Below are 24992 nucleotides of genomic sequence, written 5' to 3'. Positions count from 1 at the left end.
CTAAAGCAATCGAATTATATACAAAAAAAATTAATAATTAAAAAATACAATAGATAATTAAATGGCTTTAAATAATAAATAACAAAATTCTTAAAGAAAAAACATGAAACAAGTGAAAATATTTGTGTGCACAACAAACTACAAATTGTTCAACATTCGAAATAAATTAAAAACAGAAAAAATGACAAAAATACATTTTTTTTAGAATTTGTGACAAAAATACCTCTTTTTAAAATTTTGGTCAAAAATACCCGTCTAATACGCATTTTTCAGTTGGGTATACAAATACGTATTTTAAAAATGGGTAATTCGTATTAAAAAAAATTGAAAAAAATAAAAATAAAAATAAAAAAATAAGATACGCATTCACAAAATGCGTATCACTCATTTGATTCTGGTGATACGCATTTGTGACATGTGTATCACATGTTCTTCTTTTTTTTTATTTTTTTTTTAATTTTTTTTAATTTTTTATGTAATACCCATTTTTCAGATGCGTAATAGATTTACACATTTCTAAAATGCGTATTAGAAGGGTATTTTTGGCCATAAACTCCAAAAAGTGGTATTCTTGTTACAACTTCTAAAAAAAAGGTATTTTTGGTCATCACCCTTAAAAACATAAGGTCAAACCACTTGATCTTACTTAATTTTTTTCATTCACGAATCTAAAAATAAATAGCATAGATTAAGTTTACCATTAAAATATCTTAAAAAGAAATTAACAAATTTAGTTTACCCATAACAAATATTTTAAAAATCATGAATGCCCAAGTCTAAAAGTGAAATAGTGAAGTGCTCACATAATCAAGAAATAATAAAATATAATTTAGTATTTACCATTATATATATGTTATTTAGAATAGGTAAATTCACTTTTGATATGTAGTATATATATGTATATTATATATTTTTTCAAAATTTAACTATTTATTTATTCAGTATACTTTCGTTCCGTGTCGTGTACCTAAATCGGAAACCTAAACTCGACACTAAATATATTCATATTTTTTCGTGTTCGTGTACTTTCGTGTTCGTGTACCAAATTTTCGAACCCAAACACTAATTATTCGTGTTGTTTCATACAATGTTCACATGTCGTATACCAGTATTGCCAGGTCTAATGAAGAGGTCAGTTCAAGATCACACGGTAATCATACTTTACAATTACTAGCTTAAATCTTGTGATCTACGGATGCCATTAATATATAAAAAATTTATTTATCTCGTCATATTATAATTTTAAAATATCTATATAAATATATATTAATTATACTCTTACAAAAAAATAATAGGATAACATGTGATCATAGTTTAGAAGGATAAGTAGACTATGTCTAGTATTTTAAGAATTTAGTAGTTTAGCAATTATATAATACTTTTTATTTATTTTTTGATAACAGGATAAGTTTTGGTCGAAATTTAGTAGGATAAGTAGACTATATCTGGTAGTTTATCTCTCTCTGGCTCTCTCTCTCTTCATCCGTATCTTTTTATACCTCTCTCTAGTTTTATCGTTTTAATCCATTAAACTTTGTCCATCTAGTTTCAGAAAAAAAATATTCAGTTGATTGATTAGTTATTGTTGATCTCAAAACACAGATTTAGTGATTGTTGATTTGTAAAGAGATAATCGGCTTCTCAATTAGTTGTTTGAAGATGATTATAACTGATTTGGATAAAATTAGAGTTAATCAAGGTAAATTATCTTGTTTTATATGTTTTGATATGTTGAAAAGCTCATTTTTTTATTTGTTTAGCTTTTTTTGTTTCTTTTTGTGATTTTAAGTTGTATAACGAATAGTTTTAGCTTAATTTTTTTTAATTATATATGCGATTAATGTTAGTTGTGATTTTTTTTATTTGATTATATGCTCATCTATTAGTGATTATATGATTATATGTTCATCTATTAGTGATTGTTTGTGTGTTACATATCTATGTATTAGTTAATTATGTATTATTGATTGTTTGTGTCTGATATACAGAGAAATAGAGACTATAATAGTAGAGATTAGCTCATAAATAAGTAGCGAATGATAGAATTCTTGAAGAGAGAAATGAACTAGAGATATAATCAGTTAGCGAGATAAAAAGAATAACAGAATTCTAGAGAGAGAAAAAAAATTGGCAGTTTGTTGTAATCTTATTCGTAATGTTTTATTGATTATGAAATTCCATTATAGTACTGTATCAATGATTTTTTGTAATTACATTGTAATAATTGCATTAATTATACAATTTGTTAATGATTATGTTATATGTATTCGGTGATTGTTTTATATTTTTTAAGATTCGGTTTGTGGCAATTCTTCTAGGAGTGGCAGTGATATTGGTATTGGTGTTGTACTGATCTTTCTTCAACATAGAGTGAAAGTAGTTCGAGAAATTATACCATATCTACATGTGGTAATAGGTATTATATACCTAGTTGTGTTGTTGAGAATGACGTGCCTTACACTAATCAGGTTTTTGAGAGTGTAGATCAAGGTTACCGATTTTATAAGGCTTATGCTCATTTGGGTGGTTTTAACATTCGCAAAACAACTAAAAAGATAGATGATGTCGGTACTGCTCTGTTGAAACATTATGTTTGTAGCTGTGAAGGGTTCAATAATCCTAAGGATGATCAAAAAAATTTGATGAAAAGGCGTTCTGTTACTCATAGGTGTGGATGTAAAGCAAAGATGGTTTTGAAGTATATGGTTCCGCATAAATATTTTGTGTACTGCTTTATTGCGCATCACAATCATCCTTTGACATGTGAAAAAGGTCGTCATTTTTTGCGATCTAGTCGTGAGATGACTACTAGTTTGAGGAATATCTGTTATAATGGTGCAAAGGTGAATATTGGTGTTAGTAAGTCATTTAGTTTTGCCAAGGAAATGTATGGTGGGTATGCTAATGTTGGTGCTTCGCTGCAAGATTTTCGGAACTTCAATTGGGATTTGAAATTGTTTATTGGTGATAAGGATGCGCGGATGATGTTTGACAAATTCAAACGTATGTAGGAGAAATCTAAAGCCTTCTATTATGCTTATGATGTTGATTCAGATGGCCTCCTAACAAAGCTATTTTGGGCTGATTCTATTGATTGTAGGAATTTTGAATTGTATGGTAATGCAATATCATTTGATACAACATTTGATACAAACATGTACTCGACAACTATTTACTCTAATTGTATACTGACTTTTATTAAAAGGTCAAGAAATGCACCATATTTTCCTTGTTTTTATGTTGTTTTTTCTATTTAGTTTTTAACTTTTTTCTGTTTTTTATTTTTTTTCCAGGTATAATTTGATTTTTTCACCATTCACTGGCGTTAACAAACATGACAGATATGTAACTTTTACATCCTGTTTTCTTTCACATGAGAGTGTTGCTGATTACAGTTGGGCTTTTGGTCATCTTGTAAAGGCAATGGGACGAAATCCTGTTTTGATTATTACTCATCAATATCATGCTATGAAAGTGCATGTATGTGATGTATTTTCTAGTGTCAACGGTCTTGTTCGTAGTAAGCATCGTTTATGCATGTGGCATATTATGGAAAAATTTCTAGTTAAGGTATTATAGTACCATTTATAAGTGATTAAGACAATAATGTTTAGTGATTAATGTGACATTTAATAGTGATTAAAATAAATGTTTTAGTGAATTTTCATATTCCCTTGTGTTTTTCCCTGTATCATTGTTCTTTCTTGTTATTTTATGTTTCTCCATGCTTTTGTTCTGTATAATTTAGTTTTTAAAGTTCATTAGTGTAATGACTGGGATTTTCGCGATGTACTTATATGACTAAAATATAATGTTGTGTTATATTTGTGGATTACGTGGATTTATGAGTATAAAATATAAAGTTATATAATTTTACGGCTTATGTGTAAATTCTGTGAACTAGTAAAAGGGAACGTAAAATGACTCGTTCTAGTTTGATGAGTCAGCAAAGGGTATAAGCTATGTTTTGTATAACTGTTCAGTTGTTCCGGGCCGTCAGGTTGAACGGAACCCGTTATATGAAAGGTGGATTAAATTAAAAAGGATTAAGAATAAGAAAATCTGTGGATTATATTAAGAGATGAAAGATATCTAGTCCTCTGTGTGTTCCTATTATATGGATTCCTAATTGTGAAATATATGTTGCTATTTGAATTACCGAGTAATTGTTATACGCGTAATCAACTATTAAAAAGGGAAATGATATGTTAAGATGTGCAAATATGAATTGTAGTTCATGCTATTATGTGAATATTTATTATTTGAAAGCTACAAATGTGATTCTGTGATTTATGAGTTTTAATTATTTTCAAAATAATTTATTGGATAAAAATAAGGATTATTTGATCCTTATATATTTTTATAAAATCATTAAAGTATGATCAAAGTGCGAGATTTGTTTTATCTTCTCTGGATTAGTCCTAGAGACTTTCTAAAAATGATACTTAAATTATTTTGATATTCTGGTATTTTGAAATGATTTTCCAAAGTTTATATCTATTATTTGTGAGTTATTTGTAAAATCCATAGAAATAATCTGTTTGCTCAAAAATTATTTTAAAAATATAAAGGGAGAGATAATTTCATATTCTTCGCATTAAAAATATGATTCGTGGCATATTCAGATTTTATAAAACAGTTTTATATTGTTAAATTGCTTTTAATTGTATAAAGCATTATAGAGTTGGAAAAGAAAAAGAAAATTTAGAAATTGGAATGGCTAATTAATGTTTTACCCCTATCCAATCTATATACTCCCTCCTCCCTTTCTTTTCCCCGCGACTATACTCTCTTTTTTCTCTCATTCTCTCGAACTCTTATGTCTCTCTCTCGGCTCTCGGTACAATCTCTCTCTGTTCTATCTCATTTCTTGGTTGTTTTTGAATCTGAGATCATGGTTGAGTCTCGTTTTACTCTTAGTTTCTTTCTCCTAGCTTGCATGTCGTTTTTATGTTGATTAAATTCGAAACCCTCAAATTTTGGTATGAGTTTTAGAATCGAGATTGATTGTTGGATTCAGTTTTGGTGAAAAGTAATATGTTGGTGTTGATTGTTAAGAAGAATCAGTGTTTTTTTAGTAGGAAACCCTCGATTTCGAGGGCACTGCCGAGAACCGCCACCACCGGCGATGAACTCCGGTGAGTCGGTGGTGAACAATGATGTTATGCCTGAGTTCTACAACCTCTAAAAGTCTTATTCGATTGTTGCATGTTGATTTTTAAGAAATTCAAATAAACTTTTCAATTTTAAGAGAATTTTGGGTCCGTTTATTTTTTAAATTCGGTTGATATGATTTTAGTCCATGCATTTTTTGTTCGAATATGTTTAAGTGGAGATTTTAGATTTTTGATTTCGAATTCTTATTTCGGTTTGAAATTTGAATAATTCGGTTCTAATTCTTTGATTAAATTCGAATATGTGTGATTATAAGATACATGATTAGGTTCGATTGATTTTGAAATGATATGTGTTATGATGTAAATTGCATGTATAAGATGTGATTTTGAATTCGATTACTAAGGTTTATATTCGGTGTTAAAGAAAATAAGAAGTGAATCCTTGAAATCGAGTTGCATGCCATAGTTTTGATTCTGTATGTTAAGTCGTTAGGTTGTTAATCGTATAAGGTGAATTGCATGTTACATATTTTTAAGTATAAACGACTAAAGGTTTGGTTGATTGTTGTTTTTGACTCAAGGGTTAGCGTATTTGCGAATATGTCATGCCCAATTTTCGAAAAGAAAGTATATATATATAAAGTATAATGTAAAGTTTTGGTCATAAAGGAATGTGTCCGGTTATTTGAATTCGTGGTTATGTGCTATATGTAAGGTAAATGGCGTATTGTTGGTACAAAGGATAGACGAATAGTTAATCAATACGTGTTCAATATGATTTAATTATATTGAGATAATACGATTGAGGTAGACGATTAGACGTTCTGAGAAACGTCAGAAATTAATATGATTTCTAATTAGGATTCATTTTGTATTGTAGATTTGGAAAATGAAGACATTCAGACTAGGAACAAAAAAGGGATCTTAGGTGGCAGTAGCTCGAACTCCGTAAAATAAGAAAGCTTTCTGAAGCAAGTAACTCTGCCTTTTATTGTGAATTGATTGAAAAGATGCTATTAATGTTATATCTTGATAGAGTAAAGAATCTTCATAATATTGTGAATCTGTGATTGAACCTTGTGATTGAACCTGACAATAGCACCTTTGTTTCAAGTACCCGGCTTGTTCTCATACTTTTGGCTATTCTTGCAATCCTATGACCTTACGTAGTTTGATAACTCATTTCTAACCAATACCGAGATGATCAAATGTCTATTATAAAAGCTTGAACCTCGCTAATGTTTCCTTTATTGAAATTGATTTATTTATCGTATCTTGTAAATACCTATGCTTGACGTTTAGTCATTTCCCAACTTACATTTCTGGATCTTCACTTGTTTATTTATTTGAATTCTTGAATTGAACCTAAGAATGATTTTTGACTTGAATGTGTCCAAATGATTTCACGTATGTGGTAATGTTAAAATGAGCTTAGTCAAATCTTTAATACCTTCCAACATAAAGGTTTTCTAAATAGATTCCTGAAGGATTGGATAGAGACGTAAGAGGCTAGTGGGACTAGTCCAGTCATGTAAGAGGCAAGCGGGGCTAGTCCAATATAAAGGCTGAAATAATGTCATATGTACCTTAATGACCAGATGGAGGTTAGTACGGGATGATCACCCATATTATATTTAAAATATTGATATTCCAATCAAGGGTTCTTTGTAGTTTAATACGAAAGTAAAAGATTTATAAACTTTGCTATAAGCGATATGCTTTTCTTTTTAATTTGAAATGGAACAGTTTGAATTGAAACTTCTTTAGAGTTATGAAAATTCGCTTGAGAACCCTGTGTTATTCCTAATGAACTAACAATGAGATTTACAGAAGGGGGGTTGAATGTAAATCTCAAAACTTTTTCAAGTTTTGAGCAGTTTTAAAGGCTATGTGTTTAAGATAAACAAGTGTATGAATTGCTTTAAGCTAATACTGACAGATATATATTCAAACACTAATGTAAAGAACACAACAGACCTTAAAAACTTTTCTGGTGGATTGTTGTTCCACCAGAGATGGTATTTCAGAAAATCTGTGATTCAAGAAGTTGATCACAGCTGCGTCCTAGTACAAACTAGATAATTTTTCTCTCAAGATTTTTCTAAACAGCACTGGAAAAAATTCTCTTCTAATTACTAGCTGCTACTTGGTTTATATATCACCAAGTTTATAAGTGAAGACAAAGATAAAAAGTACAATAATAAAATAAGTTCTCCACTTGTTTCTTCTCCATTTTACTCCAGTGCATTGTTGACTATTGCCTCTTTATACTAGAGTAGAACGGCTGCTTTTTCTGATGTTCCTGAAATAGGCTACCACATCTCAGTTGTCTCTGTCAACCCATGTGCCTCTGTTTGTAGGTATAACTACCACTTGTCAACTGCTATTTAACAGAACATCCGTTGAAGCCTTCATCCGTTGATGGCTTTATCCGTTGATGTGTTAGCAGTTGAAGCTCTATCCGTTGATGCACTCATCCGTTGAAGGATGTTATCCGTTGAAGCTTTAGAGACATCCGTTGAAGCTTTGTTTCTCATCCGTTGAAGGTCTTTAAGTTATCCGTTGACACCATTTCATTTATACAAAATTACAAGGCATGAAATACTTACAATTGGCCTTCCTATCTGCATATCCTCTAGTAGTCAACATGACTTATAATTTCCCTCAACATTTAAGAATTTATATCTCAAATTCAGAGACTGAAATGTGCTACAACACTAGACTTATTTCTAAGTAAAGCTACACCATCAACGGATAGCCAAAATGGTCTTATCCGTTGAGGCTACAAACACTAGATTTCTACTTAAGTGTTTTGTTAAACATATCATCAAACTAATGCATATATATTCCTAACAATCTCCCCCTATTTATGTCTATAAGAATTGTAGACATAAATTCAAGGTTAACTTGATGATAACAAAACACTTAACAAATATATGAACTGAAACTAAGTAGAAATTCAAAAGTGCTACAAAAGTGTATGTACTAGAAGGTAATTAAAGATTTACAGTATTTCCAAGGATGCTCCTCTAGCCTGAGCAAATCATCTTTTTCTTCTTTGATCCCTGGTTTTCTTTCCTAGCCCTTTGTCATTTTCCTCAATTTGAAGTTGGAGTTTTCTGAAGAATTCAGCTTCATCTTCATCACTGATATCCAACTTAGATTGCATTTCTTTGAGAGTTTCATTGCTAGCAATCTTGAGTTGGTCTTCAAGTCTGAAAAATCTTCTGACTCCTTTATCATCTCTGAATTCCATCAACCAATGAGGTGATTTGTGAATTGTAGTTCCCCTTTCTTGAATGAGTAAGGTTCTGGGCAAGGCATTGGGCTCCCTCTAAGTTTTCCTTATGTTGGCAATCTTGTTGAGAATTTCAGTCTTGGCAGTCCTGGTAAAGCCAGAATCCTTTTGTATGGCTGAAAAGACTCTGATCAAGGTAGAGTAGCCTTCATTCAGAATCCTGTAGAGAGGCCATGTTCTTTCCCCAGCTCCTTTGTATCTGAACACCAATCTCTCTGGTAGCTGTCTGTAAGCAGCAATTCCCCTTACATCCTCCAGCTCATCCAGATAGAGTTCAATGTCTGAAATTTCTTTTATGTCACAGATGTGAACATAATCATCTTTAGAAATGGGTGGCTTAGGGTTAGGTTTATGTTTTTGAGTGAATTTCTTAGAGTTTAGGGGAGGTGTAGATTTGGATTTTCTTTTCTGTTTCTTTGGTAGTGGAAGAGTGGTTAAAAAGGTAGGCAAATTGATGGTGTCCCAATCAATAGGTTCCTCTTTTGGGATGATTGGTTCACCATGGATGTTTATAGTGGGATCAGCAACAAAGGGTTCAGGTATGGAAGGTAGAGATTTAGTTTCTTCAGTGTTGCCTTCACTCCTTCTATGTGCCTTGGCCTTTCTTCTGTTTCCCTTCTACCATTCCTCTTTTTCCTCCATACTTTCACCAAATATACTCCCAAAAACCTCATCTAAGTTTGCAATCTTGTCTTCACCCCTGACTTCAATTCCTTTCTCATTTTCAACTAGACTTGACTTTAGCTTTGTTCAAGCTTTGCTTGTGCTCTTTTGTCAGCCTTGAGTTTTTCAGCTTCTTTCTTTAACCTTTTGGTTTCTTCCCTCTTGGCTATTGAGAATTTGGGATGTCCTTGCATTACACATATGCTCTTTCCCTCTCTAAAGATAATAGCCATGTTTCTCCTTACTGCCTCATCCATGGTCTCCTTGTGTTTTATGATGCTAGTACCCAAAACTTTGTCTTCATCAGGCTTTGGAAGAGGAAAGTCCACTTCTTTCATCTGAGCAAAGTCTAGAGGGTTCTTTGTGGAGTCCTTGCTGGATCTAGTGTTGGGCTTGAGAACCATAGGTTTTAGATTCTTGAAAGAAGTCTCTCCAACCTTATTTCTCCTTTCTGGCTTGTGCTCCATATTGATTGGTTCAACTTTTGTGCTATGTTTCACAGATATTGATTTATCTTGTGTAGAGCCAAACAGTTGTTGCATCCTTTCATCAATTCTCCTCCTTTGCTCTTTCACTTGAATTTCAGCTGCTGCTAGCTGGATTAAATCAATTCCATCAGGCTTTCCTTTGATTTGAATGATTGGAGAAGTAGTGATGGCAGGAACTAGCACTTTAGATATTTGGATTTTTGTAGATGGCTCTCCTTCCCCTTCCCTTTTACTCTCCCCCTTTTTGTTATCATCAAGGAGAGGGGTCAAGCCCTGTGCTTTTGCCAGCTGCATAAGTAGATTTGTTTGAGATTGTTGGTTGTGAAGAATGGTGGCCACAGAATCTTCAATAACTTGAACTCTGTCTTCCAATTTGGCCAGCCTCTTTTCAGTATGTGATTCCTTTTTCAATCTCAACAAAATGTCCTGCATTGTACCATAGGGCATGACTGAATCCAATTTTTCAGAATTGTAGGATTTCAAGTCAGTAATATCCTTTCTGAGTTCATCCACACTCCGATTCTGTCTTACTTGCTGCAACTTCATGAGATGCAGGGAGTCCAAGTGAGCTGTAAGGATAGCCTTTGTACCAGCTTGAGAAGTTTTCTGAATGGCCTGTTTGATAGTACTGATTTGTTTGACTAAGGAGACATTGAATTGCCCTGTTGTAGACTCCTTTGTGAAGGCCCATTCAGGTAGATTTGGAATAGAACTAGGGCCTTCATCTCCCCCTAAGTTCATGCTTCCATCAGAAGAAACAAAGTCATCATCATCAGAATTTACTCCAAATTCTTCAAATGACTCACCAGCTGTTGAAGGCGTCTTGTTAATAGCAGCTTTGTCCCTTTGAAGAGATGCTGTTGTATGTACTAGATGTAGTGTCTTTTCTGCCTCCACATTGCCCTGTGCAGCCAATAATTGATAGGCTGAAACAGGATGAGTAAAAGTGTCAGCATCCAAGGAAATGTTATCAATAACAGCTTTGTAATGTTGTTAAAATTGTCTTTCCTTTTCAGCATCATTCACAATCATTGACTCACTAGCAATGGCTGGATCCATCCTTATTTCTGCTGTACCTGCCTTTCTCTCATTTTCTCTATGTTCTTGCATCAGGGGCTCCCCCTGGCTCACACAACTCACTCCCTCACCTTCACCTACTAAGGTGGTACTCCTCTCACTTACTTTTGCCATGCTGGAAAAAATAGCATGCATGTTTGAGCTCTCAATCTCTCCTTTTTCCTGGGAGCAACCCAGCCTCTCACTCAAATTGTCACTCCCTTCCCTCGGTCCTAGAAGTGATTGTACAGTAATCAAGTCTTCTACACTTGGAATTGTTTCAGTTGTGTGTGTGGAGACTATCAACGGATGAGGAATATCCGTTGAAGGTGAAACTGATGGTATCAACGGATAACTGCTGTTAAGCTTATCCGTTGAAGAACAACCACTTGTCAACGGATGAGTGATATCCGTTGAAGAAGGAAAAGAAGTAGAAATTGAAAGTGATATAACTGTTGAATCTGTGTAGATTGATATGAGTTTTGGTGACACAGATCCTTCAATTACATCTGAAAGAATTTGTGGGTGATCCAACAAATCATCTAAAAGATGATGATCACCTGTATTTGAGTGGGGCTCCTCCCTGAGTTGTAAAGAGGGAGAATCAGGAATTGATGGGAATAACATATCCACATCTAGAGATGGTGAAGAAGTGTGTGGTGATTGATGTGTGTTAATTGTGAGAGAATGGGGCTGTGACTCCACATTTGTTGGAGCCACATCAAACTGAGTTTGAGAAGGCATAGATATAGATGGATGTATCTGTGCAGTGTGTGCACCCTGTGTAGAAGATTGGGTAACCTTGATGGATTCCCTCTCTTTCTTCTAATAAAGGCTTTTGTTGGTGAGTGTTTGGCTTTAGTGTCCCTCCCTCGTTTGTTCTGTGTTCCTGGTTGGGAACTATTTTCAATAGTTACATCCTTTTGGGAGGATGCAGCTAGGGATATGCTAGTAACCCTTTCAACCACCACAGCTTTTTGAGAAACTGTGGCTTGGCTAGCTTGGGAAGCACTTATCTCTCCTTCCTTATCCTGGGGGTTTCTTTGATGTTCACCCCTCCCCTCACCACTCACACCCTGTTCACTCCCTTCAAGGTTAATGGTAGATGTTACAACTGTTGTCTTTTGAGAAACAACAGAGGTAGTTTTCTTTGTCTTTGATTTTGAAAGTTTAGTTTTGGTGACCTTGGTAGGAATCTGTTGGGGCATTGTCACAGATTCCATGGCCACACTAGAAGATAAAGAAATAGAGGGGTTGGAAGAAGTAGGAGTTGTAGAAGCAATTACCTCACTTACCTGAGGTGCATTCATGATTGGTAAATATACCAATGGCACACTGCTGTTGAGATCCATTCTCAATAAATCTGCAAGAACTCTTTTCTCTTGTGCCCAGCACTTGAGTTTATTATTCTCATTGGTTATGACCAAACCTTCAGCAATATGGTTAGCCAATAACATAAAGAATCTAGCATAATAGATGTTATTAGATCTATTAGCTTTGTTACCTAATCTAGTACCCAATTCTAGCATAACATAGTTGCTAAAATTAAAATACCTATCAGAAACAAACATATAGAGCATATTAACAAGAGATGAAGTTATGACATCAAAATTGCTAATTTTCCCAGAGAAAACCTTGATAAAGGCATCCCCAAGAAAACTCCATTCTTTCCTAAGGCCTTTTCTTTTAATACTCCCTAAACTAGCAGAGTTAAGAGAATAACCTATGGAATCTAACATGCTGGATACATCATTATCAGTGTGTGGTGTCATGGCATTGTTCTCAGGTAATTTAAAACATGCTAGTATATCATCACAGTTAACACAGTGATTTTTACCTTTGAGAGTGAAGGAGATAGTCATATCTATTGAGTTAAACTCAGCAGTTGTCCAAATCTCCTCAACTACTTCACAGTAAATCGTTGGGGCTTCCATCATTGCATAGCTAAGTTTACAGTTTTTGATGAAGTCCATCATTTTGTGATAATCGGAGTGGGCTTCATTCTTTTCTACCAAAGCTATGAAATTGTTCTTCTCATAGATGAATCCGGATTGAGACATAATCTTTACTACTGGTGCCATTGTTGTGAGTAGAATTTGCAGAGAATAACTTGAAGGTTTTGCAGAGAGAAAATGGTAAAAGCTTTGAAATTTCAAGAAAGCGTAAAGTAAAAAATGAAAAATCAGAAGGGCTTATATACTTTCTCAAATCAAAAAGCATAAATAAGAGATTAAACAATAAATATATGTAAGTGAATTTCAGCCGTTTAAGAATAAACTGTAAGTATTCTAAAAACTACCTTTAAAATAAATACATACAGCTGTATGTATGAGTATCAACGGTTAAGACAATAGAATCAACGGCTGTGAAACACTTGAATCGACTGATGTGATATTTCAACGGATAAGGTAAACTGTCATCCGTTGAAGAGCACTTCAGTTTTATCCGTTGACGGATAAAAATTCCAGAAATGTATATGACTTTCAACGAATAATGAACATCCGTTGACAGAACAATTTTGACTTTCAACGGATAGGGAATATCCGTTGATGGAATAATCTGTGTTAAAAATCAAATTTGTTCTTGTAGCTAATACATTTCAGGCTTCAATTCAAATTACAATAAGGACATGAATTTTAAGAGTAATTAAGCATACCTAGCTCACTTACCAATCTTGTGAATGTTGATTCATCAAGTGGCTTGGTAAATATGTCTGCAATTTGTTGTTCACTTGGAACAAAATGAAGTTCCACTGTACCTTTCATCACATGTTCCCTAATGAAGTGGTACTTGATATCAATGTGCTTGGTTCTTGAGTGTTGCACTGGATTTTCAGTAATGGCAATGGCACTTGTGTTGTCACAAAATATTGGAATTTTGTCAACAGTCATACCATAGTCAAATAACTGGTTCCTCATCCATAGTATTTGTGCACAGCAACTACCAGCTGCAATGTACTTAGCTTCAGCTGTTGATGTGGAAACATAATTCTGCTTCTTGCTGAACCATGATACAAGCTTGTTCCCTAGAAATTGACAGGTGCCTGTTGTGCTTTTCCTGTCTATTTTGCAACCTGCATAATTTGCATCTGAGTAGCCAATTAGATCAAAACCAGACTCTCTAGGGTACCAAATTCCTAGATTTGGAGTCCCCTTGAGATATCTGAAAATTCTTTTAATGGCCACTAAGTGAGATTCTTTAGGGTCAGCTTGAAATCTAGCACAGAGACATGTAGAAAACATTATATCAGGTCTACTAGCAGTTAAATATAAAAGTGAGCCAACCATGCCTCTATAACTTGTAATATCCACAGACTTTTCAGCCTTGTTTAATTCAAGCTTAGTGGCAGTGGCCATGGGAGTTTTTGCAGGTGAACAATCCATTAAGTCAAACTTCTTTAAAAGATCATAAATATATTTAGTTTGACTAATGAAAATTCCACTACTAACTTGTTTTACTTGTAATCCAAGAAAGTAAGTTAGCTCTCCCATCATGCTCATTTCATATTTACTTTGCATTAATTTAGCAAACTTTTTACAAAGCTTATCATCTGTAGATCCAAATATAATATCATCTACATAAATTTATACAAGTATCTTAGAGCCATTAACATTTCTAAAGAAGAGAGTTTTGTCAACAGTACCTCTTGTGAAATGATTATCTAGAAGGAACTTTGACAAAGTCTCATACCAGGCTCTAGGTGCTTGCTTTAGTCCATAGAGTGCTTTCAACAGATAATACACATGGTCTGGAAAATTTCGATCTTCAAAACCTGGAGGTTGGCTTACATAAACTTCTTCCTCCAATTCCCCATTTAGAAATGCACTCTTGACATCCATCTGATAGACTTTGAAATTGGCATTAGCTGCATAGGCTAGAAAGATTCTGATGGCTTCAAGTCTTGCAACTGGAGCAAATGTTTCATCAAAATCTATTCCCTCTTGTTGAGAATAGCCTTTAGCAACCAATCTGGCTTTATTCCTTATGACAATGCCATTTTCATCCATCTTGTTTCTGAATACCCATTTTGTGTCAATGGAACTCTTGTTCTTTGGCTTGGGTACCAGCTTCCAAACTTTGTTTCTCTTAAATTGGTTCAGCTCTTCCTGCATAGCTAATATTCAATCTGGATCCATTAAGGCTTCTTCCACTTTCTTAGGTTCCTCCTGAGATAGAAAACTACTATACAGACATTCATTTTGAGTAGCTTTTCTTGTTTGCACTTTAGATGATGCATCACCAATGATCAGTTCAAAGGGATGATTCTTGGTCCATTTCCTTTGAGGTGGAAGATGTGCTCTAGATGAGGTGGCCTCAGTATTGTCGTGATGTGAGACAGAGTGTTGATCAGTTGAAACTCCCCCTGAGTTGTTGGTCCTTTGCAGGAAACTTGGAGTTCTATTAACTGATGATGTAAATCGATTATCCGTTGATGAACTATGATCAACGGATGCTTCATTATGTACTTCAACGGATGATGCACTATGTCTTTCAACGGATACTGCATTGCCTATTTCAACGGATGCAGAATTCTGTGCATTATCCAAGGGCATATCTTGAATCCCTTTTGAAGTGTCATCTCCATCAATCTCCTCTTCACTATCATTACAATATATCTCAATGTTGTCAAATTTAAGTCTTTCATGGTGTCCCTCATCTGTTAGTCCATCAATCTTTTTATCATCAAACACAACATGCACAGATTCCATAACAATGTTGGTTCTTAGATTGTAGACCCTATAAGATTTTCCAGCTGAGTAACCAACAAATATCCCTTCATCAGCCTTTGCATCAAACTTCCCTTTATGGTCAGATTGATTTCTCAGTATAAAGCATTTACATCCAAAGACATGAAGAAAGTTTAGAGTTGGTTTTCTTCTCTTGAACAACTGATAAGGAGTCATGCCTTTAGCTTGATTGATCAAAGAAATATTCTGAGTGTAGCAGGCACAATTAACAGCTTCAGCCCAAAAATATGTTGGTAACTTTGATTCTTCAAGCATTGTTCTAGCAGCCTCAATTAAAGATCTGTTCTTTCTTTCAACTACCCCATTTTGCTGAGGTGTTCTTGGAGCTGAGAACTCATGCATGATTCCATTTTCTTCACAGAACAGCCTCATTGTCAAATTCTTGAACTCAGTTCCATTGTCACTCCTGATATTCCTAACCTTCAAGTCAGGATGATTATTGACTTGCCTGATATGATTGATAATGATTTCACTTGCTTCATCCTTTGATCCAAGAAAATAGACCCATGAAAACTTTGAGAAATCATCTACAATCACCAAGCAATATCTTTTTCTTGCAATTGACAATACATTGACTGGTCCAAACAAATCCATATGTAGCAGCTGTAATGGTTCATCAATTGTTGTTTCAAGCTTCTTTTTGAATGATGTTTTCCTTTGTTTGCCTTTCTGACAAGCATCACACAAACCATCCCTTGAGAATTCAACAAGAGGAATTCCTCTAACTAAGTCCTTTTTGACTAGATCATTCATTGTCTTGAAATTCAAATGGGATAGCTTCTTGTGCCATAGCCAACTTTCAGCTGAACTTGCTTTGCTGAAGAGACAAGTAATAGATTCTGCATCTGTAGAGTTGAAGTCAGCTAAGTACACATTTCCTTTTCTAACTCCAGTTAGAACCACTTTGTTGTCTTTCTTACTGGTGACAACACAGGCTTCTGAATTGAAGGAAATTGTATTCCCTCTATCACATAGTTGACTGATGCTCAGTAAGTTGTGCTTGAGACCATCAACTAATGCAACTTCATCAATTATGACATTCCTTGTTGAAATCAAGCCATATCCCATAGTAAACCCTTTGATGTCATCTCCAAAGGTTATGCTAGGGCCAGCTCTCTCCTTAAACTCTGTGAGCAGGGAGAAATCTCCTGTCATGTGTCTTGAACAGCCACTGTCCAAGTACCATAGATTTCTTCTTTTTCCCTGCACACCATAAAATCAATCAAGTTGATTTTGGTACCCAAGTTTCCTTGGGTCCATTCTTGTTAGCCTTTCTCCTAGACTTCATTCCTCCTGCATCTTTAGACTTAGGTAACTTTGAGTCAACCTTGATCTTAGATGTAGTTGGTTGAGGTGTAGGGTTAGTCACAGAATCATTTAGCACATTTGGAATTTGATAAGGCATGGATTGTGCAAGCATGTTATTCCATATTGGCATATTGTATGGCATTTGAGGCATACTAAATGCAGCAAGATAAGGATTGTTAAAATATGGCATATTTGCAAAATGTGCATAAGGATTCTGTTGAGACATAACAGGCATAGCATGCAGAGGTGATGCAGACATATTAGGCATGGAAGAGGGCACAGGTATGGGAGTTTTCTTAATAGATTTGCAATTAGCAGATAGATGATTAACACTACTACAATGCACACAGCTTTTTCTAGGAGCATACTTATCAGGTGTGTAATTGTTATGTTTTTTAACCCCTACCTTCCCATTTCTATTAGATTTCCTTTTAGTTTCCTTTTTATCCTCAACCACTTTGAGCCTATTCTTTAACTGTTCTAAGGTCATGTGTCCTATATTCACCTTACTGAAATCTTTGGATGTGCTTGCTTCTTCTTTGACAAAGTTCTTGGAAGTTGAACCAAACTTTTTGTTGAGTTTCTTTAGATTTTCACTTTTAGAAACATCTGCCTGTTTTAATTGAGAAACCTTCAACGGATGCTCCTTTTCTTCCTTCAACGGATAATTTTCATCATCCGTTGATTCCACATCCGTTGACAGCCCATCAATTAATTCCATTTTCTTTTTGTTTTTATCCCAGGCAGTCTCACAAAATGATTCAATTCCTTGGACCTTGACAATTTGAGCACTAATATCCCTAGATGTCTTCCAGGCTTTAATCACCTCTTGCTCTCTCTCTAATTGATTAGAAAGTATTTCTACTTTCTTAACAGATTTAGCTAGTTCATTTTCAACAGATATACAATGTAGCTTAGTTTTCTCTAGGTCAATCAACTTATCTTCTAACACAGCATTTCTATTACTTAAAAACAAATTGTTCTCTTTAATCCTACTATTTTCTTTAGCAAGAGATTTAAGAGACACACATAAATGATACAGTTCAGTAGATATGTCATTAAAAGCATCATTGCACTCTTCTTTAGTAAGCTGTGTTAAATCAGTAGTGATTACCTGGTTGCTTGATGAACTAACTTCATTTTCCTCAGAATCAGCCATGAGAGCCAAGTTGACATATTCCACATCTTCATCCTCTTCTTCTCCATCAGCTGCCCAGTCTTTTTCTTGAGTAATGAAAGCCCTCTCCTTTTGCTTGAGCAGATCAAAATATTTCTTTTTGTAATCTACTTGGTCAAATTTCTTCTTTTCAGAAGTTGGCTTTCTGCACTCACTTGCAAAGTGTCCACTTATACCACAATTGAAACACTTGAACTTGGATTTGTCCACCATGTTCTTATGAGGTTTAGTGGCTCTAGTGTTTTTCCTAAATTTCATCTTTGCAAATCTTCTGGACAGAAATGCAAGATGCTCATCAATACCATCAGAGTCATCTTAGCTGGAGTTGTCTTCATTCTCAGCAACTTGCTCCTTACCCTTGCTTGATTCTGATTTGCTTGTGCTATCTTTGGAGTTTAATGTTGATCTCACAGTTTCTTGTCTGCATTCTTTCTCATTTTCAGCTACCAAGGCAACTGAACCTCCTTTCTTTCTTCCCTTCTCCAATACCTCATCCTGTTCCAGCTCTAGTTCATAAGTCTTCAAGAATCCATATAATCTTTCAAGAGTGAAGTCCTTATAATCTTGAGAGTTTCTCAAGGAGACAGTCATGGGTTTCCATTCCTTTGGCAAGGATCTTAAAAATTTAAGATTTGAATCCTTCACCTGGTACACTCTACCATACAGCTTCAGTCCATTCAACAGCTTTTGAAATCTATTGAATGTGTCATTTAAAGATTCATTTTCTTCAAAATGAAAATACTCATACTGTTGAATGAGAAGCTGCATTTTGTTTTCTTTTACTTGTTCTGTACCTTCACACAGTAGCTGAATTGTGTCCCAAACCTCTTTGGCAGTTGTGCAATTTATCACATTATCAAACATATCCTTGTCAAGACCATTAAACAAAATGTTCATAGCCTTCTTATCCTTGTGGACTTCTTCTGTGTCTTCCATTGTCCATTCTGCTCTAGGTTTTGGAATGGATTGACCAACAGCAATTGTGGCTGTAGCAACTGTGGCTACTTTGTGGGGAATGTGAGGACCATTCTCAATGCAGTTTACATAACCTTCATCTTGGGAGAGTAGATGAAGGTGCATTTTCACCTTCCAATGGTGATAACTGTCTTTGTCAAGAACTGAGATTTTTACTCCAATATCCTCCTTACTCATCTTTGTTAGTTTCCAAGAACTTTAAACTCTTTGTGTGTCAAGAGCCTGCTCTGATACCAATTGTTATTCCTAATGAACTAACAATGAGATTTACAGAAGGGGGGTTGAATGTAAATCTCAAAACTTTTTCAAGTTTTGAGCAGTTTCAAAGGCTATGTGTTTAAGATAAACAAGTGTATGAATTGCTTTAAGCTAATACTGACAGATATATATTCAAACACTAATGTAAAGAACACAACAGACCTTAAAAACTTTTCTGGTGGATTGTTGTTCCACCAGAGATGGTATTTCAGAAAATCTGTGATTCAAGAAGTTGATCACAGCTGCGTCCTAGTACAAACTAGATAATTTTTCTCTCAAGATTTTTCTAAACAGCACTGGAAAAAATTCTCTTCTAATTACTAGCTGCTACTTGGTTTATATATCACCAAGTTTACAAGTGAAGACAAAGATAAAAAGTACAATAATAAAATAAGTTCTCCACTTGTTTCTTCTCCATTTTACTCCAGTGCATTGTTGACTATTGCCTCTTTATACTAGAGTAGAACGGCTGTTTTTTCTGATGTTCCTGAAATAGGCTACCACATCTCAGTTCTCTCTGTCAACCCATGTGCCTCTGTTTGTAGGTACAACTACCACTTGTCAACTGCTATTTAACAGAACGTCCGTTGAAGCCTTCATCCGTTGATGGCTTTATCCGTTGATGTGTTAGCAGTTGAAGCTCTATCCGTTGATGCACTCATCCGTTGAAGGATGTTATCCGTTGAAGCTTTAGAGACATCCGTTGAAGCTTTGTTTCTCATCCGTTGAAGGTCTTTAAGTTATCCGTTGACACCATTTCATTTATACAAAATTACAAGGCATGAAATACTTACAATTGGCCTTCCTATCTGCATATCCTCTAGTAGTCAACATGACTTATAATTTCCCTCAACATTTAAGAATTTATATCTCAAATTCAGAGACTGAAATGTGCTACAACACTAGACTTATTTCTAAGTAAAGCTACACCATCAACGGATAGCCAAAATGGTCTTATCCGTTGAGGCTACAAACACTAGATTTCTACTTAAGTATTTTGTTAAACATATCATCAAACTAATGCACATATATTCCTAACACCCTGTCACTTTACTTTGATATTGATGCTCGAAGCTTGAAATGACTTTTCTCCTCAAATATGAGAAACCCTCTGAGAACCCTATCATTGATCTTGATAAATGTTGGCTTTACAACTTTGAGTCTTAAAAGCCCTAAAAACCTCTTCTAGCACCCTTTCCTGGCCATTGATAGAATACTGCCACCTAGTTTATTGGAAATAGAATGCCTCTGTTATTTTGATATTTAGAATTGTTTAAATAGTTACTTGTTGAGCATTTTTGCTCATTTATTTGCATTGATCTAACCATGACAGTTAAGCAAAAAGATGGTCAGATTTAGGTGCACCGCTCGCAAGAGCGTTCCCGACGGTCTTTATCGTACCGTTAATTTCTAGATGCCCGATCAGGTAGTTGTTATGTGAGGAAATGACGATAGATGGTGGGAGTTGTAATAGCTGAACCAGATATGTTTGGGTTATCTGTCGATTCCAAGTCGGAATTGAATAATTTGGATTTATTTATAATATGGGTTGTAATAATTATATTCTGGTTGGAAGTTGTAATCTTGTCTCATACTTTATCCTGTTTAGATTCTAATAGTTTTCGGGGTTTATTATATTTCCTCTGTTATATTATATTGGTATATTGATGATGTGGGTCCTTATTCCTAACCTCGAGTTTGAGGGCGTCACAATTAGGTTCCACTAATTTGTTATTTTATTGTTTTTTTTACAGCTTGGTAATCGATTTTCCAAAGAGGCAGACTTTATGGAGAAAATGAAAACTTATATATTGTCATCTATTATAGAAACGGAAGAGTTTGAGAGCGGATGAGAGGCAGTTATAAAGGAATTTCATTTAGAAGATAATAAGTGATTGCAAGATATGTATGCTCTAAAGGCTTTATGGATTCCTGCATTTTTTAGAAATGAGTCAATGTTTGGGTTGCTAAGAACTACTTCAAGATCTGAGAGTGAAAACTCCTTTTTTGGGCAGTTTCACAAACAAGGAGATACGTTATGTGAGTTTTGGTTGCGTTTTGAGAGTGCAATGGACGAGAAAATGAATGAGATAGTTAGACTGGATTATGAGTTAAAGTTAAGTCTTCCTACAACATTGTCAAAGTGGTTTATATAAGATGATGCAACCACTTTATACACACGTACTATCTTTTATAAAATTCAGGAAAAAATCCTTGCTTCTTGTTTGTAAATGCAAATTAAGCATATGAGTGAAGAAGTTGATAATGTTACTCATTTTGAAATCAGGGATGTGAGGGTAAAAGATAAACTTTTTAAGGTTAATCTCTTTCACCAGTCTGTTACTTTTCACCTTTTATTAGTGACTGAATTTTATTTTTTAGTGATTGGGTTTATTTTGTTTAGTGATTGTTAGTTGTATAATTAGTGATTATAATGTGTTCACTATATTTTATGCAAATTTCTGTTAGTATGAACCATGCTGTGTGTTCTTGCAAGAAATTTGTGATGTGTGGTATTGTTTGCAGACATGCATTTTGTGGCTTAAAGCAATTTGGGGTTACCAAATTTCCAATAAGCCTTGTTCTTAATCGCTGGATGCAAACTGCTGATAGTGGAACTTCATCAAATTTAGATGTGGTAACCAGCGATTATTTTAAGATGGAACAAGTATCTTTAAAACTGACCACAATTTGGTTTAATTTTCGCCAAATAGTTGACAAGGCTGGGGTAGAAATGGATAGGCTTGAGCCTGTACATAGCACTTTATAGAAGTTAAATACAGAGTTGGATGATTATGATTGATCTATTGTCAGTTTTACGAAAAAGGATCATATTGCTGCAATGGTCGGGCAGCAACCTGAAAGAGAAGTTAACATTCTTCCACCTAATGTTTGTAAGAACAAAAGAAACTACTTTAAAGGCTGATGAGTGATAGGGAAAAAGCAATCAATAAATCGAAGAAAAGGATTCGGAAGTGTGCACTATGTGGCGCAAAAACTCATGATACAAGAAATTATTTAAAAAGGAAGAAAGCCAGGATTGAATAAAATTGATCGTAACTATTGTTTAGGCGATTCAAATTTTTTCTATATAGATTGTTGAACTTTTACTGGACAAGCTAATATTTTTTGATTGTTCTAAAAGTACTTGTATATATTTGTGACTTTCATGATAATATAATATGCTTTTGTACAATTTTTAGCATTATATTTAGAGGAAAGTAAAAAGGTAAACTTTTTAAGATTAATCTATTTTACTAGTCTGTTACTTTTCACCTTTTATTAGTGATTGATTTATATTTTTTAATGATTGGGTTTGTTTTGTTTAGTGATTGTTAGTTGTATAATTAGTGATTATAATTTGTTCACTATATTTTATGCAGGTTTCTGTTAGTAACCATGTCATGTGTTCTTGCAAGAATATGTTGCTACTGTTTAGACAATTTAAATTTTTGCGTATATAGATTGTTTAACTTTTACAGGACGAGCTAATATTTTTTGATTGTTATAAAGTATGTTTGTAACTTTCATTATGATATGATATGCTTTTGTATCATTTTTAGCATTATATTTAGAGGAATGCAGGATGTTAAATAAAATTTATGTCTAATAAAGATAAATTTTATACAATATCAATATTTCAGTAAAACATTATCTAGCAACTAAAACAAACATAACATATAAATTTTACGCAGTAACAATGTATATGGCGAAACATTCATAATATTTGAAATTCCAATCTTATCGTTATTATCCAGTTTTCGAAACTGAAAGTACTAAAACATCAATAGTGCTTCTACTTAAGCGTTAATATCATACAGAGATTCCAACCATTTAAATCTATATTTTCAAAATATAGAACATAATAGAACTAGTCTTGTACATCTTTGTTCTTTGCAGCTTCATCAAATGTACTTGTCAAGTTTTTTGCAAATGTTACATTTTTCATTTTTGCAGACTGCTCTTCTCTGTCTCCTGGATTATTGCTCATTCTTTGTTCCTGAGACTGTTGAGAGGATTCAATCACCAAGTTCATTAGCTTATTTGGGGAAACTTTAATATAAAGTTACTTTCCCTCCTTCATGATTTATTGCCTTATAGAATTGAGCCGTGATGATAGTAACGCTGTTATATTTGATTCGAAGCCTGTTGAGCTGATTTTTCTGCCCATTCTGTAATTAAAAAAATTATAAGATTTCAGTGATTAGTTGTGATATTTTTTTGATCTTTTGTGTGTTTTTAGTGAATATTTTGAAATTTTGTTTATACATGTTCTTCTTTCAATCCCGTTTGCCAGTTTTTTGAGTCTCCTTTATAAGTCTCCATGTGCCTAATTAGGAATATGCCACAATCAATTGAATTATTTGATGTCTTCCATGACATTTTCAAATAATTTGGCTTCAAGCCTTTATCCTATTTGTCGACATGACATGTCCCTTTTTCTTTCATGTACTTGAAAAGTGTGAATGCTGAAAAAAATTGAAAAAAAATAAGTTACATGAATTTACTCAAGAAATTAATATTTTATCTTAAAGTGTTGATATTTTTATACCAGAGTTTTTGGTTTTTGTCCATATCAGATCTTTGGATCATCATTCCTTCTTATATTGTCAATTACTTCCCATGTTGGATTCTTGATGTTGTAGCAAATCAAATAGAAATGCTCATAGGCAATAATTGGGAAAAACACATGCAATAAATTTGGTATCAGATACGTAAATATGACAATAATATTATAGCAAATCAAATAGAAATGCTCATACTGTAAATTTAAATTTTACCATGACCATACTATCAAGCCTTGTCCTCTTGAATTTTTCAAGCATACTATCCATATTCTCAGCAAATATCGGATATGTTGCAGTAACACTCTTGTCAGTATCCAAGCTTGGATGATGTTAAATATGTATGTTTTGAAATTAGAAGTGGACATTGATAAATAAGTGGATAATCTTACGAATATTAGTGGATATATTGATTACCAAACAGTCAATAGTACAGAATACACGCAACGGAGATTCCTCTGCCTTGTACTTTTTATTATCATTGAGAATAATTGTGTATGTGTCAATAACTGCACTTGCTAAATTATTGTTAATTTTCAGAGGTTGCATATCTTCCCTTATGCAAAAGAAATCATCAATGCTAAACATTATCTTCCTGCCAATATTTATGCGAAATTAGAATCAATGTTTCCCATTCTATCAACATATGGTGATTTGCCAAATCTACCCAACTTTTGGAGACGTGTGCTCTTCTCTCTGATTATTGGCTTAGGAGTAATGCAATCAGTACTATCCTCTCCATATATATCTTTATCAATTCCAAAATAAAAAGATGAAATTCCATCATCGCCTTCATCTGGATCAAATTTGGTTAGATTTCCTTGTGTTGCTCTCACATATTCAATAAGATCAACATCTACCAATTCTTCATCAAATTCTTCATCTCCCAATTCAACATCTGTTTTGTCCGTTTGCTGTTGTCTTGGCTGATTTGATTGCTTATTTTTCGTTGCAGTTGGATCCCCTTGGCTCTTTGGATTAAATACATCATTGATTAAGTCTTTAATCATCAATAAGTTCTGATTTGTTGGATCTTTTTCTAATGCAGACTTCAGATCCGTATCAAACAAAATCTTTGATTCAATTATATCATTTGTTGTGTCTCGCAATTTTTCAACTTCATCCTGTATATGCAATATATTTTAGGAGACATTATATAAGATACAATACAAGTTGTAATTAGTGATTAAGAAGCAAAAATTGTTGATTAAACTGTCAAGTATTAGTGATTTTATAGCAGTGAATTAGTGATTAAAGTTCAAGAACTAGTGATTAAAATATCAAATTTTAGTGATTATACATTTTCCTCATGTGTTTTTCCTGGATCATTCTGCGTAAT

General features: G+C 34.0%; 1 protein-coding gene across 1 annotated transcript; it reads left to right on the top strand.

Annotated features, from left to right (window-relative positions):
• Positions 1 to 1095: 1095 nt before the first annotated feature.
• Positions 1096 to 23147, top strand: LOC141718306 (protein FAR1-RELATED SEQUENCE 5-like). Its single transcript, XM_074520689.1, has 11 exons — positions 1096 to 1150; positions 2294 to 2409; positions 2469 to 3003; positions 3055 to 3157; positions 3294 to 3480; positions 20843 to 20925; positions 21034 to 21234; positions 21558 to 21840; positions 21916 to 21978; positions 22472 to 22477; positions 23046 to 23147. The coding sequence occupies exons 1-11, from the start codon at positions 1096 to 1098 to the stop codon at positions 23145 to 23147; spliced, it is 1734 nt and encodes a 577-aa protein (XP_074376790.1).
• Positions 23148 to 24992: the final 1845 nt, after the last annotated feature.

Source organism: Apium graveolens, chromosome 4 (genome assembly GCF_009905375.1).
Source record: "Apium graveolens cultivar Ventura chromosome 4, ASM990537v1, whole genome shotgun sequence".
In the NCBI taxonomy this organism is placed as follows: Eukaryota; Viridiplantae; Streptophyta; class Magnoliopsida; order Apiales; family Apiaceae; genus Apium; species Apium graveolens.
Note: the sequence above shows the minus strand (reverse complement) of the source record. Positions and strands in the feature narration are given on the sequence as shown.